Here is a 17,308-nt window from a genome sequence, read left to right on the forward strand (position 1 = left end):
GGGTTCCCGACCGCCAGCACGCTGGCAGTCGAACCGCAGGTCACCGTAGAACGCGTTATTCTCTGAAATACGGCTTACGCCGGGTCACTGACTGACCCCGCTGCATGGGTGTAAACTACAGCTTATTTTGCAACAAAGACACCTTAGATATACGTAATGTCTATACTTTTTCGTATCTACAGGATTTGCCCAGCACAGCCATGTGGATATTCATTGCATTGTAAAAGATCAGCCAACGTTGTGGCCCCTCGAAAAAAAGCAATTTTCGGTCTGTGTATTTGTGATTATCTTTTCTCCAGTTGGCCGGGGCACAATCAGTTTTGTCCACAGTCGGACAGTCCAGTTCCTCACCTTTACATTGATACCAAACTTGAAGGGTAGATTTTAGGAGAAACGGTTTTGCCCCCAAATTAACTGCGAACATGCGCAAATCACAGTGGGGAAGTTTCAGTCTGGTTGTAGCTACCCAAGCACACTACCCTGCGGACGGACCCAATTTTTGTACATTTCGCATTGTGTCACAGACCCCATTTCTTGGTACAAGAATCTGAATGGGTGCGGCTGTCACATGCAATATAATAAGTGGCATGATGATAATCAAACACACATAGACACAGAGTTTTAGTACAAAGTAAGAGTTTTTAAGATTCATCATATTTTTAGTCAATCTGTTTCGAACTCCTGGTCCGAACCTGGGTTCGAACGGTGGAACCCAGCCGGTACGTTCCATGTTCGTGCCGCGGGGGTCAGGCCTAATGTTGCAAGTTCAACCAGCATTTGGAAAAGTTGATATAACTAACGGCTCAAGTCTTGCCGTCGCAAATAGATTTCGGGAAGCCCACCAAAATAAAACTAACATTATCCAGAAGCCAGAATAAGTAGGATTCATGTGCAAGCGTAATGATGTCAAAACATCATGGCTGAGTTTTGTAAAGCATAGTGAAAGATCAGTGTGTGCGGTTTCTCATTCGAAAAAAGACGCCGGGGAATTTGACATGGCTGTAGTTTTTTTGGGGGCAAAACCGTTTCTCCTAAAATTTACCCTTCAAGTTTGGTATCAATGTAAAGGTGAGGAACTGGACTGTCCGACTGTGGACAAAACTGATTGTGTCCCGGCCAACTGGAGAAAAGATAATCACAAATACACAGACCGAAAATTGCTTTTTTTCGAGGGGCCACAACGTTGGCTGAACTTTTGCAATGCAATAAATATCCACATGGCTGTGCTGGGCAAATCCTGTAGATGTGAAAAAGTATAAACATTATGTAGGTCTGAGGTCTTTTTGTTGCACAACAGGCAGTTGTTTATACGCATGCAGCAGGGTCAAACCAGGACAAACTGCGTTCTGGCTTATGACCTGTCCAGAGAAGGCTGCGCAGAACGGATGCGCATAGAGCTCTGCGGTTCGACTGCTGGTGTTCAGCTGGGAGCTCCGGTGGTTCTGCAGCTGCTGGTGGGACAGCTGCAGCACCTGCATGGACGGGGCGAGGGAGACGGCGTATTTCTCCACCAGGTGCGCTCCATCTGCATCCATCAGGGCACAGAATGGGACACTGAACAGGAAACCTGTGAAGGAAGAACAGCAGGTTTGACGGCAGGTTTAACGGCAGCTATAGATCGATCCTACTGTCTTAAACCACCCCACCTCCTCTGCACTTATATTTCGTGCTACAAAAAAACCTTTTCACTTACTGTCAATAAATGTTGGTGACATCAATTATATTACATGCACATAGCAAAAAAAAGAAGTGTTGATATCACGATAATCTGAGGCCTGAGCCTGACAGTATTCACCATGAGGAATGAAGGTAATCTTGGGTGCTGCTTCCTGTCCAGCCTGAGTTGGGAGAAACTGGTCGACAGGTTTGATGAGGATGTCGTAGTCTGCACGCAGCTGTGTCTCCCACCGGTGTTCCCGAGTCTGCTGTGTGGACCTCACTTTCAGGGCAAGCACACGTTCCAGATCATCATCCTCAGAGTCGTCTGACGTGTCCTCACTGTCATCACCTTGGATTCCTTCTAACAAGTGAACAGCCAGATGAATTTTATGTCTTAAAACATGTGAATTGTTCATGTTCCTGAGACCAGATCATCAGGCCAGGGCCCTTTGTTCTTCTGTTTGTGATGACGATCATAATACGCATGAAATTCAGAAGATACAGAAGATAACATTGAATCTATTACCTTAAATATAATTAATGCTTATGATCAGGAGGCAGCATTTTAGGCAAGGATCTGTAGTAGTTGTAGTGTAGTAGTCACTACAGTAATTGTAGTAGCTTACTGTTTGTGTAGTTCCTGTAGTCCTGATGTAAGAGATACATCCATATGACTGCCCTGCCCCGTCAGAGTACAAAATTGTCATCATGTGCTTGTAACCTGTAAAGCACACTGTCAGGTAATCACTCTCTTTCTTACCTGCATCCCCTACCGACAAGTCCCCCATGGACCGGAGCAGGGTGTCGTAGTACCCCTGGTCCAGCTCTGTCCTGTCCACCTGGACCGTGTCTCCCTCTAGTGGAGTCCTGGTGAAGTGCACCTCCTGCTCTCCTGGGTTCACCACCCAGGAGTACACCCACCTCTCACCCACGCTGTACGGACGCTGTTCGGTCACCACAGAGTAGAACACGATGGTGGTGTGCAGTTCTGCTGCCAGGGTTCTGATGTCTGCGATGCCCTTGATAACTGTGACAGGCTCCTGTTCCGTTTGTTCGACCTTGGCGCTCATGAGATCTGCAAGGGCACGACCCCTGCCCTTCTCTGCCATGACCAGTGCATCCTGGGATTTCCCCTGGAGGACCAGGATGTGCAGGAGGATGTTGTAGGCGTCGACTTGGTCCTTCTCATTGTGTGCGATTCGTGAGGAATCCTCCGGACCGAGCTTTCCTCTGATCCTCTCCAGGGTAACAACAGCATCCCGAATGGATCTTTCTGCCATCTCATAGTCCTGTCAGAAAAGCAAGGAAGATTAAACCAGCCACAATGTAGGTGAGTCTGATAAACAACAACACAGGTGGGTCTAATTAACAACAACACATGTGGACCTGACAAACAACAGCACAGGTGGGCCTAATTAACAGCAACACAGAGATTATGACAGCCTTCTCTGTAGTTTTGGCAGCATGTTTGTAAGGTTTGGTTATGTGAATCACATCACAGTCAAAACACTTAAATGCCCCAAACCTTGTTGAATAGATAGTCCAGAGCGAGCTCCCTCTGCATGATGGCCACCCCACCCACATCGTCCCTGCTGTCGGCATTACTCAGGTACATCTGGTGGTTCTCAATGGCTTCTTCATACCGGCCTGGAAGGTGGAAAGCCAAGACTTAACTCTGAAAACTACACATTTGAAATCAGCCACAATACTTAGTGTTAGGCGGTAATTTTATCACAATCGTCTACTTTGGTTCTCTCCCTATACGTTACGTTCCTACCCTGATCCTTGTATGGCAGTATGCTGTGCCCATGTGCCTACCCAGATCCCTGTATGCTGTTCTCATGTGCCTACCCAGATCCCTGTATGCTGTGCCCAATTCTCTGTATGCTGTGCCCCTGTGCCTACCCAGATCCCTGTATGCTGTACCCACGTGCCTACCCAGATCCCTGTATGCTGTACCTATGTGCCTACCCAGATCCCTGTACGCTGTGCCCAGGTTCCTACCCAGATCCCTGTATGCTGTGCCCACTGCCTACCCAGATCCCTATACACTGTGCCCAGGTTCCCATTTGCCTATCCAGATCCCTGTATGCTGTGCCCATGTGCCTACCCAGATCCCTGTATGCTGTGCCCATGTGCCTACCAAGATCCCTGCATGTATGCTGTGCCTATATGCCTTCCCAGATCCCTGTATGCTGTGCCCATGTGCCTACCCAGATCCCTGTATGCTGTGCCCAGGTTTCCATGTGCCATGCCCTCCCCTGCAACATTGCCTGTGCTGTGGATCAGCTCGATGGTTTGTTTCAGCAGGACGACAGCCTGATCTGGCTGCTGCATCCCTACAAGCAAAAATACATGTATCAGATACATCTGTTATATGCACAAGCTGGACAAAAGTAGTTTTGAAAAATTACTTAATCATCAGGCATATTTATTGTCACCTAAGTAGTTATTTTATCATCATGCAAGCACACTGATTGGAACCTACTAGTAGCTTGTATCCCACCACTGCCACCATGTTGTGGTTGGGTGTAACTACGACCTAAACTATAACTGGATATTTATGGATGATGTACTGACCTGTGTAGACTTTCCCCAAACAGTTGAATGCCTTGGTACTGACCTGTGTAGACTTTCCCCAGACAGTTGCATGCCTTGCCATAGTACTGACCTGTGTAGACTTTCCCCAGACAGTTCAGTGCCTTGCCCTATATATGTGCATATACGTAATGTGTATCCCACCACTGCCACCATGTTGTAGTTGGGTGTAACAAGGGCTAGACTCTGAACTATGACTGGATGATTATATGATGTACTGACCTGTGTAGACTTTCCCCAGACAGTTGAGTGCCTTGCCCTGCATGCCTGGGTCACCCAGCCGCCTGGCCAGCAGCAGCTGCAGTGTAAGGTATACCAGAGCCTGCTGGTAGTCTGGAACAGGCTTCATGGAGTAGAAGGTGAACCCTTTGTTGAAGCAGGCTGTGCACAGACCACTCAGGTCACCTGGGAACAGGAACATTGAATGTGATGAAATTAGGTGAGTTCATCACAATCATCATTTCTAGATGAAATCATGGACAATCAACATGTATAGGAATGAGATATTCTTGCGAGAGGACTTACAATTATTACATTACATCAGTGGAAAAAGCGTTGTTTCTGTGATAATGTTTAACATATCTACATGTATGTGATATTCTTTCCCAAGATTCATAGACCAAGAGCCTTAGTAATCAAAGAAACCACTAGTGTTCCCTCAGGCTGTCTCCCAGAATGTAGAATTTTTGTTTCTCCAAATCCTGGGAAGAGCATCTTCAGTTGGAGCAGCACTACCTTTCAGGAGGGGCATAAAATGGGGGTCATTATTATATAGAGATTAGGTGCCTCAAACATGTTTCAAAAGCCTGTACAAAAATGATTTTTTTTTAAATATTGCCCTGCTGCTGAAGCAAGGAAACACGCTGTCCTACAATGTTTGTGCCACTAGGCACTATACACAAGGAAAACAACAACAACAACAACCTCTCCGTAAAGCGAAGCTGTACTGTTTCTCCTGCTCCTGTAGTGCCTCTGCGGTGCGGCCCTCCGACCGGTACACGTTCCCCAGGTCTCCATAGCGACCAGCTGCCTGGATCTCGTCTCCCAGGGCTGTTGCTATGGAAACAGCCTCCCTCAGGTGGTCCTTCGCAGGGCCCCAGTCCGCAGCGGACCTGAGGAGAAGGAAAAACAGCAAACAGGAATCAGCTACACATTTTCAAATCTTGACCATGAACTCTTAAAATGGAAGTCTACAAATGTGTGATGAACACGACACTGACATGAACAGACGGATATAACATATACGCTATTTTACTGCCCTCCTTATACCTGTAAGTGGTCCATAGGTATTACAGCAGCAGCCCCCTGTACTGCCTTCCCTGTTGTGATGCCTCACCTGCAGTACCTCACCTGTAGTGACTCACCTGTAAGCATTCATCAGGTATTACAGCAGCAGTCCCCTGTACTGCAGTACTGCCTTACCTGTTGTACTCCCTCACCTATAGTACCTCATCTGTAGTGCCTCACCTGTACCATCTCACCTGTACTGCCTCACCTGTAGCACCTCGCCTGTAGCACCTCACCTGTAGTGCCTCACCTGTACCATCTCACCTGTACTGCCTCACCTGTGGCACCCCACCTGTAGTGACTCACCTGTAAGCGTTCCCCAATTGTGTTGCAGGAGCAGCCCCTTTCTGTTCTGCCTCACCTGTACCTCATATATAGTGCCTTACCTGTGCTGCCTCACCTGTAGCACCTCACCTGTAGCACCTCACCTGTAAGCATTCCCCAGGTGTTGCAGGAGCAACCCCCTGCTGTACTGCCCCAAGTCCCTCTGCAGCAGGGGGAGGAAGGTGTCCTGTATAGCCATGTTCAGGTGCCCGCTGGCCAGTAGCAGGATACCCAGGTGGATATCAGCCAGGACTGCCGCATCCGCAGGGTCCATGGCAGGGTTTGTGTGGGTCGCTACATCCCATGTGAGGTCCGTGTGGGTCGCTACATCCCGTGTGAGGTCCGTGTGGGTTGCTACATCCAGTGTGAAGTCTGCGTGGGTCGCCACTTCCCGTGCCTGGCTGTAGAAATGCCGGGCCTCGTCCAGGAGTCCACAAACTCGATGAGCATCGCCAGCATCCAGGCAGGCCTGGGCAGAAAGGGTCCTGATTAGTGCTGTTTGCCAGATAAAGAAATGAAGACATTCATCAAGAAATGTCTCCACCTGAGGTGTGCTATTGTTGACGTGCAGTCTGTAACCCCTGAATAAACCACCAAGTGATACGAGATTTCTAACCATTTTGTATTGTTACGGCAACAAATAAGATTAGGACTCGGGCGATGCTGAAGCTTTAATATACGAACTGATCTGCAGTCCATCTATGTTGGACACAATGAATTGAAACCAACAAACGGGAAGGATGCCTCTCATATTTGCCATAAAATCCTCTTGGGTAAGGTCACCATACATCTTAAAAGTATAACGCTACTTCACCTTTATCTATAAACGGGGTAACCTATATCTGTTGTTTTTGAAAACATGTTCTTTAGGGATATCAAGTCAATGGTCTATGACAACAAATTGCAATACACAATATGTATTTTCAAAATATTGCAGTTTAAAACCACCGTCATTGATTCGATATCCCTAAATACCGTTTTTTAAAACAACGGATATAAGTTACCACATGGATAAAGGTGATCTAGCGTTACGCTCACAGATGAGAATTGTTGTACAATGAATTTGCTCTATTAGATGCTGCTTTCTTTGTCCAGAAATAAGTTTTCCCCCTGTCGGGATTGAAATACTCCAGCCTCACCCTGAACAGCGCCCTTGGTGGAATGTTGGGCTGAGTTGTTCCTAGGAGATATGCTTGATTGGCAGCTTCCAGTCCATCCTCCAGTGGACCTGTTGCCATGGCGATCTCGAGCTTCAGATGGAGATATACCAGTTTCTATTGCATCAAGGGGAGGGCAGAAAAGGTGGAACAAAGTTGTATTATCTATGATACTGCTACTAATAATAATAATATCTGGTGTATTTTGCCAGCCAGTAGGTACCCAATGTGTTGAGTAATGACCTCCTTGAGCACGGGACCCCCGTTTTACGTCCCTCCCAGAGGACAATCTATCTTCATCTGTTCATGTCTGTGTAACAGGTAGTTGTCACCTGTCGTGCCTGTGCTCAGAGTGCACTACTATGATAGTGGTTGATGTGAGAAAATCTGTAGGTCACTCATGAGGATGGTACCCAGGTTAGGTTTTCCCTAAAGCATACAATCATGTACTTGTGATATGATGGTGTTAGCATAACAATTATGGTGCCAGAACCCAGAGGTCATATCCTCTATCTGACATGCCACTCTTGCTATGCCAAATTTACATAACTTCACTCAAGTGTAAATGGTTGCCTGGCTTCTGTTGGGGAGGTGTAAAACGGCAATGGAAGGAGAGGGTTGGGCTCTGTCTCACAATTTCTTCGCCTTGACACAGTGGATAACAAACTCAGCCACTGCCTTCAGCTATTGGACTTAAACCAACTTATCTTTTTAAACTGTAATATCATGTGGCAAGGTTATCATCTCCTGTCCATAGGAAACTCACCTGTGTCGTTTCCATGGCTTCATCCTTCGCTAACGTGTCGAGGATACGGGACGCCAACGGAAGATTCCTTCCCATCAGTCCTTGTATTTCGTGCAGGATTTCAGCTGTTGAAGAAGAGTTGCAAAATTGTGCAGAAAATAAAGAGGTTACCATGGTGATAGGGCAGTGCAAAGTTTGTAGAACCATTGTTCTATCGTGTGTCATTGTTGATAAAAATAAGGCTGTTATTAGCATATTCAATTTTGAATGATGGTCTTCCCTACCAAAATTTTACCTGAAAAGTACCTTACTTTGGCAGAATGGTATGTTTACATTTCATATCATAAATTATGCAAATTATATGCACATTTACATAATCTAAATGTCCCGAATTCCCACCATTTATCACAAATAAACAATGCGTTGATTATGCAAATTATGCCCTCATTTGCATAATTAGTATCTGTAGATGTGTCACCTGTCATAAATCATGTTTGCCACGTATGATAAAGTCCTTTTGTGGAAAACACAATACAAACGCAGTCTCCATAAATTGCATCTCATTGTGTTCAAGCTAACTGCACCACTTGAAGAAAAGCATCCTAACACCAAAAGAACAACACCATAGCATGTCTAGGCAAGAGATACCAAAACTAGAGATTCTGCTGCAGTACCAAAGGTACACACCAAGGGGCCGAAATGTTATGTTGATCACAAAATGCAGACATTGTGACACACACATATACAGACAGGCCATAAACTATGCATTTTTCACGGAAGTATTGCACAAGGCAACATCCTTGCAGAAAGTGAAAGAAGGAAGAATCATATACAGTGTAGTATAAAACCGTGGAGTCTTTACACCCACCCCTGCATTTTCTCTGACCGCTGAATCTCCCCAAACATTACCACAACCAAGGCTTGCCACAACAATATGTCATGTTTCTCGGACATTGTTTGGGAAAAGTCAATGACAGATCAAAACAAAAACATAAGAACATGAAACTTGACACCGACTATAGTCCTGAGGAGTCGGGTCAACTTCCCACCTGTTCCGTGAGTTCGGCCCAAGGTTCCGTCTAGAAGGGCGTTCCTGAGTTTCTGCAGGTGTAACTCGATCTCTTCCATCTTCCCCCAGACCAGCTCACGCGTAGCGCTGTCCACGGGCAGGTCCTCCATGGTACTAGCACTTCCGAATGGCTGGCAAGTTTCCCAAACAAAGCGTGATTTAGATCGATGATAGTAAAACCCCACACACTGCCAGAACAAATGATACTAAGACAGCGACAAAATACATGTAGAGAGTCGCTGCTATCTATATATCTATTAAAAAGCGTTGGATCTGCGCTTTCTCTAAACGGCCGTGTTTGTGTCCCTAGCCTGGGTACTGAGTTGTAATGCCGTTCCGGGGATTTCCCGGGTTAAGGTCAACGTTGTGTCATGCGGGAATCCCCACCTCTACTTGAAGTAAAATATCATTTTTTATAGCAAGTATTTAATACTTACACAGCTTTTGATTGCGGTGTTTTTGCCCCACATTCATTTATATACCCGGGATAGTGTTGCGGCGTTTACGTTTATTAATATTTATTGAACTCGTTGAAATCCTCGAGTTTCTTTAGAAAATGAAATGAGGGAGTGGCTTAAAGCAGGCGATTACGTCATGCGGCTGTGTACAAGTGCACTGCAACCTGCTCGCCCGGAAAGGCGCAAGAATATTAGTTGACAATATATCAGTTAACAATCGAAATGTAAGCGCATAGAAAAATAGAAAATAAACTTTTCTATACAGTTTAAGCAGCTTCTTCGTTGATCATGTAACGTTAACAATGCTGTTGAAAACTTTTTGAAGGATTTGTTTGTCGCGCTACTTTAGGACGTAAACGCGTAACCGGAAGTTTCGAGGGTCGCGGATTGTTACACTGTGTGTTGTATGGTCATAAGCGTGTTTCACTTTCTGTGACAAACACGTCAGTCTGTACTTGGCCTTAACAAGTTCGAGAGTTCTCCACAGAACAGCCGCGCTACGCAGTTCAGCACTTTTTTGTTGTTGTCCTTGCTAACGTCTATTATTTCGCTAGACTTAGTCTCTTGGTGCCTGGTGTCACTTGGTCCAGTTTCGAGACAATAATCATTGTCTCTCTAGGTGAGAGTTACTGCAGGTGTTTCCAGGAGAGCCCGTTGAGTCTGTGCCGAGAGCCCGTAACGCGTTCAGTCTGTGCGGCACTATGAGCGTCTCGGCCCGAGCGAGCATCAGCCCCTTCCGCGCGCTGCTGCAGCGGCTGTCGGGGCAGGTCTCGGGGCAGGAGCTGGCGGACATGAAGCACCTGCTGAGGGACCACGTCAGCGAGAGGAGGCGGGAGGAGGCGCGGTCGTGTCTGGACCTCTGGGAACATCTGGAGAAAGCGGGGCTACTGACAGACGGACGGACGGACTTACTCACGGACCTGCTGGACAAACTGGACCGGCAGGACCTGGTCAGGCTGGTGGAGGAATACCAAACCAAACGGGAAGGTAAAAAAGTTAACGTTAAGTTTGTTACTTTCACATTTGCTAGGGGTTCCAGCAATTCTATAATTAGGATTTCTAGGAGAAAAATCCAGGGACCCACGGGAAACTAAACATCTGTATTGTCAGATAGAAAGTTAGAGAGCGACAATCGGACCTTCCATTTCTCAGATATGGCCTTTCAAAGTAGCCCCGTGGGGATTTGGATTTGGTGTTGGTTTCATACAAGGACCTGGCTGCTTAGCAATAAAAAAGTCACAAGGCCTGTTCCTGGCAGTCCTCTGGATTTATTGCCGTCCCTTCATGTGACTAATAACATTACGCCAAGTTGCTGTACAGGGTGGGTAGGTAAGTGCCAGGTCTGAAAAGTGCATTTCTAACTGTGTGAGTTTCACGACCACGTATCTTTGCCAAATTGTTCTAACCTTAAAGTTTTATGACTTATATGTAATGTGCGAAATTCTGTGTCATAAATTATGCAAATAAGCTCCTTATTTACATAAAATGTATTAATATTTTATGTAAATAAGGAGCTTATTTGCATAATTTCCTCCATCATCTCCACCAAAATAACAAGTTGACAACCTTATCACACTCATATGCACACACAAACACACACAAACACATACACACACACACATATACACAAACACACACACACACAGTCACACACAAATAAACACACACACACACACATACACAGTCACACACAAATAAACACACACACACACACACACACACACACATACAAACACACTCTCACACACATACAAACACATACATACAAACACGCACACACAAACACACACATACACATACAAACATACACACACACAAACACACATACAGGCACACACATACTCTTACACACACATACACACACACACATACACTTACACACACACACATGGCCTAGGCAAACACACATGTGACAAGAAGACCAGAGTGCAAGTTAGAATCTGGCGATTTACTTCTGACTTTCATATAAAGTCTAACATCTATAAAACACCTGAGCTTCACGGTCTTAAATCATATTTGAACAAAACTATAAATCATCACAGAACGCAGGACAGAAGTAATTTTTAAAGTTTGTGACTCACATCCTCTACAGATTGAAACTATCGAAAAATTTTCCTTCAGCTGCATTGGGATGCGGTAAGATCACTCCGCCCCCCACCCAGTGTGAGTCCACCCTATCCCCCATCTGGACCCAGTCTACTGGTACCTCAGCCCCCATTCAGTGCCAGTCCAGCCTACCCCCAGTCCAGTGCCAGTCCAGCCTACCCCCAGTCCAGTGCCAGTCCAGCCTACACCCAGTCCAGTGTCAGTCCAGCCCACCCCCAGTCCAGTCCACCCAGCAGACTTGCGCACATGAAGGTCATGTCTACACACAGCCTCCTGTGCAGGAGGAAGGTAAGGCTTCCTGTTGTCATATCCCTTAGGAATGAAGGAAGGAAGGAAGGAGGAATGGATGGATGGATGGATGGATGGATGGATGGATGGATGGATGGATGGATGGATGGATGGATGGATGGATGGATGGATGGATGGATGGATGGATGGATGGATGGATGGATGGATGGATGGATGGATGGATGGATTCATGGATGGATTCATGGATGAATGAATGAATGGATGGATGGATGGATGAATGAATATATGAATGGATGAATGAAGGAAGGAATGAAGGGATGAATGAAGGGAGGAATGTAGGAATGAATGAATGGAAGGATGGATGGAATTCTGTAAATTTAAGATTTACATCCTGTTTTTGATGTTACATAAGCCATTAAGTTTGGTATTATAGAAATCAATCATGTAGATACAACCAAAAATATCAAGGTTTGAGTGCATCTTTATCATTTCTGTGCTGCAGGGAAGTCCTTCCACCAGCCCTTCAGTGTCCAGTCAGAATCACAGACGCTCTCCTGTCAGACGCTCTTCAATGGGTTACCCACCACAGGTACGGTACCACATGGCAAAGTGGGATCAACAACATTATTCACACCAAACCATTATTCATTCTTTTTTCTTTTAATTCAAGTTTAGAAAAGCAGTCACTGTAATACCTGTCAGGGAAATGAAAGTTTGGCATCATCCTCAAAAGAACCTTGAGTGGTTGTGTTTAATGTTTTCACATGTAGCTGTGAGATAATTGCTCACTATAGCTAGTACAGTCAAACCTGTCCTGAGCAACCTCTCAAGGGACTGAGCAAAAATGGTTGCTGAGGACAGGTGGTTGCTTCCGACAAGTTGGTTGATGGTCGGATGGGCGTTGGTCTGATGATCAATGCATGAAATGGTAATCCTGGCTCATGTATATACATGTGATACTAACTAACATTACCGAGACGTAACAAATAACAAACCTAAGGAAAATAAGCCTCAAAGTCCAAAGAAATTGTGCCCACATAATTCCGCATATAAAATGGCTGCTAGCTGCTGTCAATCAATTTTGGTTGGTGAGGGCAGGTTCAGTGCCCCTTTGGGACTGTAAAAAGTGATTGCTGTTTGGGGAAGACAGGTGGTTGCTTGGGAGGGGGTCTTAACAAATAGTATGTAAAAATGGACGGGACTGGTTCAATGTGGCCTTTGACAGCAGGTGGTTGCCTGCGCCAGGTGGTTGCTCGGACAGGTTTCACCATACCACTTTCTTATTCAAACCAAACCAGCTGCTGCAGACGGACCAGCAGACGGACGGACAGACCAGCGCGAGTCCGTCCCAAACGTGGCTAACCATCCCGTCGGAGACCACAGGCAGAGAGCTGTGAGAATAAAGGAGCAGAGAGTCTCGCCTAAAGCACAGAACTACATGGAGACGGGCGGGTACAGGGTGGGGATTGTGGGAGGGAGGCACTATGAGATAGATGGAGAGGAGTTTGTGGAGATGGACCACGGTTCCTCCTACCGCATCCGGCTGACCAACTCCCATCTCAGCTCATGCGAGGCGCAGCTCGACATCGATGGCAAGGTTTAGAATTTCAGCTTATTTTATTTTATTTGCTGAATAAAGGGATAATCCTTTCCTCAGAACCCTTTTTTCATTTCCATCAATGTCTCTTTACTCAGTGACGTACCAACCTATTCGGGGGCATGCTACCCCGGAAAATTTTGCAATCTAGACCATCTAAAACGTGCTGGTAGACTTGAAACTGTTTGTCCATCACAGAGGATGGAATGGGCAAAATATTATCGTATTAATTTGTTTTTTTAACTTGCATGTAACTTAACATTATGCAAGACTAAATAAAAAACCGCCTGCAGGACGTGGGCACGTGGCGTCTGGAGCCGGGTCAGCAGGTGGAGCTGGAGCGGCCGGAGGAGGAGCAGATGTGCTTCACCTTCTTCAGCACGCGGCTGGCCCCGCCCGACTCCGGCATCCGCAGGGGGGAGGAGGAGAACGGACTGGTCCAGGTCACCTTCACTCCGGAGAAGATGAGAGAAGAGAGGACCAAGGTGAAAGGTAAGGGTTTTTGTTCCTTTTCTCATGTTGCAATGTACACTGAAGTCACTCTATGGCTGATAGATAATAATGATGGAGGGGGGAGGAGGAGAACGGACTGGTCCAGGTTACCCTTACTCTGGAGAAGATGAGAGAAGAGATAACCAAGGTAAAAGGTACAGGTTTTTGTTCCTTTTCTCCAGAGAAGATGAGAGAAGAGAGGACCAAAGTGAAAGGTAAAGGTTTTTGTTCCTTTTCTCCGGAGAAGATGACATAATTGATGACCAAGGTGAAAGGTAAAGGTTTTTGTTCCTTTTCTCCAGAGAAGATGAGAGAAGAGAAGACTTGAAGGTGAAAGGTAAAGGTTTTTGTTCCTTTTCTCCAGAGAAGATGACAGAAGAGATGACCAAGGTGAAAGGTAAGGGTTTTTTCTTATAATGTTGCAATGTACACAGAAGCACTCTGTATGGCTGGTAAATAATAATGAATTTTGGGAACTTCAGATCAACAAGAATCCCTTTATGGTGATGGGCTGCCAGAGGTAATGGCCAGAAAGTAGATTATTCACATTTTTAAAGCTTTTGACATGAAGATATAAGCTGATAATTTAAGGAAAAGAAAAAAATAAGGATGTATACCTGAGAAAATTATATTTTTATTTTTTAAAGATTTTTAAAAGAGTCTCATGACATGAAAAACAAAATAATCTTTAAGAGGTCTAAAAGCTACAGATTTCCCTCCTCAGATCCGTACCGTGGAGGGGACCAGGTTGCCGGGGACGACACATCCAGCAGCGACTCCTCCAGTGATGATGAGGACGAGCCGTTCCGCAGTGACACGCCCCTAAACTGGTCGTCGGGGGCAACCGCTCTGCAGGGGGTCAGCCGGCAGGAGTTTGAGCAGGTGGAGGCAGAGATGGAGAAGGATGAGGAGAAACGAGTCATCATGATCTTACGTCTCGTAGCGAGGTAACTAAATCCAGTCAGTTTCACAGCAACGCGGTCTGCCTAAACAACGCAAACGACTCTAATATGCAGAGTATATATTATTATTATTCTTCTTTATTTCAGGCACTACAGGCCCATAACAATACATTCAATTAAAAACCGGGAGACATATATAATACAGAATGGGTACGACTGGATGGTGTTAATGGTATGTACAAAATGAAAGCATTAGTGCTTGTAGACCAGATCAACATAGTGTTGCCAGTATTTACAGAGAGAGGGCGATATGGGGCGACAAAGTTGTGTGACGCTCTGGAGACATTGTTTAATATAAACATTATGAATTTAAAAAACGCAGCAAGTTTTACGTATTCGCCAGTTATTTCGAGTTAGTCGCTGGTTTCAAGATCAAAGCAATTCTTGGCCGCCATGTTGGTTCACCCGTGCTAGGAGTCTGCAAGGGGAAGTTCTTGATGCCTTCCTTGTCTCCATAGAGGACAGGGCGATAAAACTATGGAAGCTGTTGGTTCCTAGATTACAGCATAGCGCAATTCTATCATTGTCAACTTATAAAACCTGTATACTAAGACTTAGTGTTTTTCAGTCTCAAATGCAAGCATAGGCGATCCAACATGGCGGCCAAGAATTGCTTCAATCTTAAACCGGCGGACTGACACAAAATAACTAGTGAATACGTAAGACTTGCTGCAATTTTTAAATTCATAGATATTTTGCCACTACTGACCTGATGTCTGGTTTCAGAACTGATGCCCCGACGGTACAAGTCTCCAGCGCTCCAGTCAAACCACTGATGTCCAAGCGGCCGAGGGCGATCCCAGACTAGCGGCAACTGGCAACATGGCCCAGCAACATGGGATTAGACAGAAGAGCTTGTTTGTCTGAACCTTTGTTTATTCATGTGGACAGTGTGACTGAACTGAAAGGGGTCATATAAACGTAAGGATGGGAGGGTGTGTGTGTGTGGGAATGGATCCAGGAAATGCTTCTGGGTAAAACTGAAGCAAGAGTTTTGCCAGGGTAACTTTTGAAGGGCGTGGATCACCTTGTATACATCTTTCTCACGCGGCGGCCATGATAGATCAAAGACGAGGTCAATGAGGAAAACATACAAAACTTATTTCTAAAACCAGGTCCCATTTAGTTTTCCCCCCAACCACACAAATTTTCACAATATAACAAATAATAAATATCATAACTAGTGTTATGCGTCGAAAGATGTTACAGCAATTCAGACCAGCGTAGACTGATTTCTTAAGAGATGCAAAATAAAAACATAATAATGCATTTATTTGACGGACATTCTCCTATTGGTTGATTTTCTGATTGTATTGCTGTCATTGGTTGAACTGCTAATTATGATGGACAATCTTTTGTTTGCCTCATTGAACTCATATTAGATCTATCATGGCTGCCCCATGAAAAAGTTGTATAGGCATGACATGAATATGGTGGGATCAAGTGGGATCAAGGCTTGTAGAGCTGAGGGGGAAAAGCCAGTCACCAATATTAAGTGTTTAAGTAAGTCATAATTATATTTGGTTGTCTCCTAAGTGCATAACTTCCAGGGACAAGTTGAACAGCTGTATATACATATAATATTATGTGCTGCTGAATCTTTTCTTTCAGTAGTTTGATAGTTTTGTTCATTGGAAATCTCTTCTTTCCACTCGTTGCAGGAAAGATTGAGTGAGATGTTTTTAAGACCAACTTGGACCAAGGTTTATGGATTTACCTGTATTTAAGAAAACCCAACTCTGCTCGTCATTATGTATCATTATCTTACTGAGGTAGTTTAACACTTACTGCATTCTACACATTATATTCATATCATATTATGTCACTATACAAATGTCACAACATACTAAAATTTAGGAATACTAGGAATGTACTGGGATCATTGGGCAGAAAAAAATGGTGGTGGGGTGGGGGGTTGGTGGTACTTAAATAAGCACGGTTGCGTCGTTTTTGCTATCTTGATTTGTGCCAAAGTTTGTGAGATCCTTTTTTCCTTGGACTCATGTTTGAATTTGCCCTCTGGAACTTTTATTAGAAACTTGTACATGTTTTATCAGTATTATTTTTCACGTGCTGATTGCTGGTCCATCTTACATCTATGTGGTAGTAATCACAGTACATGCATGGACTTTAGTTTTATCCAATTATGAATTATGCAATTATGAATAAATACAGAATGATATGTATTCTCATAATTATATATGAAATGGATTATGTTGGCCTGCACCCAACTCCCTTCTATATTATTTGTTTGTTTGAACCTTTGTTTATTCATGAAAGCGTTAAACTAGTAATGGGGGTGGTAAAATTCTGTGGAGTAGGAAACACGTGTTTGAACATGTTCATATCCCTGGTTAGGCTGACGTCATATTTCCAAACCGGGGCCCCGTCTGGGCTGTTTTTGGAAACTTGTTTTAAGATACTCAGTGCTAACTCTCTACTTCAGGTGAACTCATTCTTACAGAAGGCAGAATTGTGGGTCATGAACCTGAACTTGGGCTGTACTAATCTCCAAGCAGATCCTATGATGGCACACGATTGTACTAAACTGGCCAAGGAGTGTAGTCAGCCAAGAGCTGTACACTCCTAGGCCGGCTTCACTCCT

At 44.9% G+C, this 17,308-nt stretch overlaps 2 protein-coding genes across 3 annotated transcripts in view; one reads left to right on the plus strand and one right to left on the minus strand.

Annotated features, from left to right (window-relative positions):
• LOC118424861 (tetratricopeptide repeat protein 28-like) overlaps positions 1 to 9,223 on the minus strand; it is a 9,549-nt gene extending 326 nt beyond the window's left edge. The window contains exons 1-11 of the mRNA XM_035833671.1: positions 8,820 to 9,223; positions 7,792 to 7,895; positions 7,008 to 7,142; positions 5,973 to 6,337; positions 5,182 to 5,369; positions 4,480 to 4,662; positions 3,873 to 3,998; positions 3,185 to 3,306; positions 2,420 to 2,948; positions 1,796 to 2,020; positions 1,331 to 1,567 (exon numbers count right to left, since the gene is read on the minus strand). Coding sequence (XP_035689564.1) covers positions 1,331 to 1,567; positions 1,796 to 2,020; positions 2,420 to 2,948; positions 3,185 to 3,306; positions 3,873 to 3,998; positions 4,480 to 4,662; positions 5,182 to 5,369; positions 5,973 to 6,337; positions 7,008 to 7,142; positions 7,792 to 7,895; positions 8,820 to 8,949 — 2,344 coding nt within the window. The 5' untranslated portion in view covers positions 8,950 to 9,223. The remainder of the gene's footprint in view (positions 1 to 1,330; positions 1,568 to 1,795; positions 2,021 to 2,419; positions 2,949 to 3,184; positions 3,307 to 3,872; positions 3,999 to 4,479; positions 4,663 to 5,181; positions 5,370 to 5,972; positions 6,338 to 7,007; positions 7,143 to 7,791; positions 7,896 to 8,819) is intronic.
• Positions 9,224 to 9,576: 353 nt separating this feature from the next.
• On the plus strand, positions 9,577 to 16,873 carry LOC118425622. 2 transcript variants are annotated; one of them, XM_035834588.1, is made up of 7 exons: positions 9,577 to 10,284; positions 11,419 to 11,691; positions 12,155 to 12,241; positions 12,951 to 13,249; positions 13,543 to 13,741; positions 14,466 to 14,688; positions 15,430 to 16,873. In XM_035834588.1, the coding sequence occupies exons 1-7, from the start codon at positions 9,999 to 10,001 to the stop codon at positions 15,509 to 15,511; spliced, it is 1,449 nt and encodes a 482-aa protein (XP_035690481.1). In that variant the 5' UTR covers positions 9,577 to 9,998; the 3' UTR covers positions 15,512 to 16,873. The 2 variants fall into 2 exon arrangements, with proteins under 2 accessions (XP_035690481.1, XP_035690489.1); XM_035834596.1 differs by lacking the exon at positions 11,419 to 11,691 and having other exon boundaries at positions 9,582 to 10,284.
• The last annotated feature ends 435 nt before the right edge of the window (positions 16,874 to 17,308 follow it).

The sequence above is a fragment of the Branchiostoma floridae genome, chromosome 1, assembly GCF_000003815.2.
Source record: "Branchiostoma floridae strain S238N-H82 chromosome 1, Bfl_VNyyK, whole genome shotgun sequence".
NCBI classification, from domain to species: domain Eukaryota; kingdom Metazoa; phylum Chordata; class Leptocardii; order Amphioxiformes; family Branchiostomatidae; genus Branchiostoma; species Branchiostoma floridae.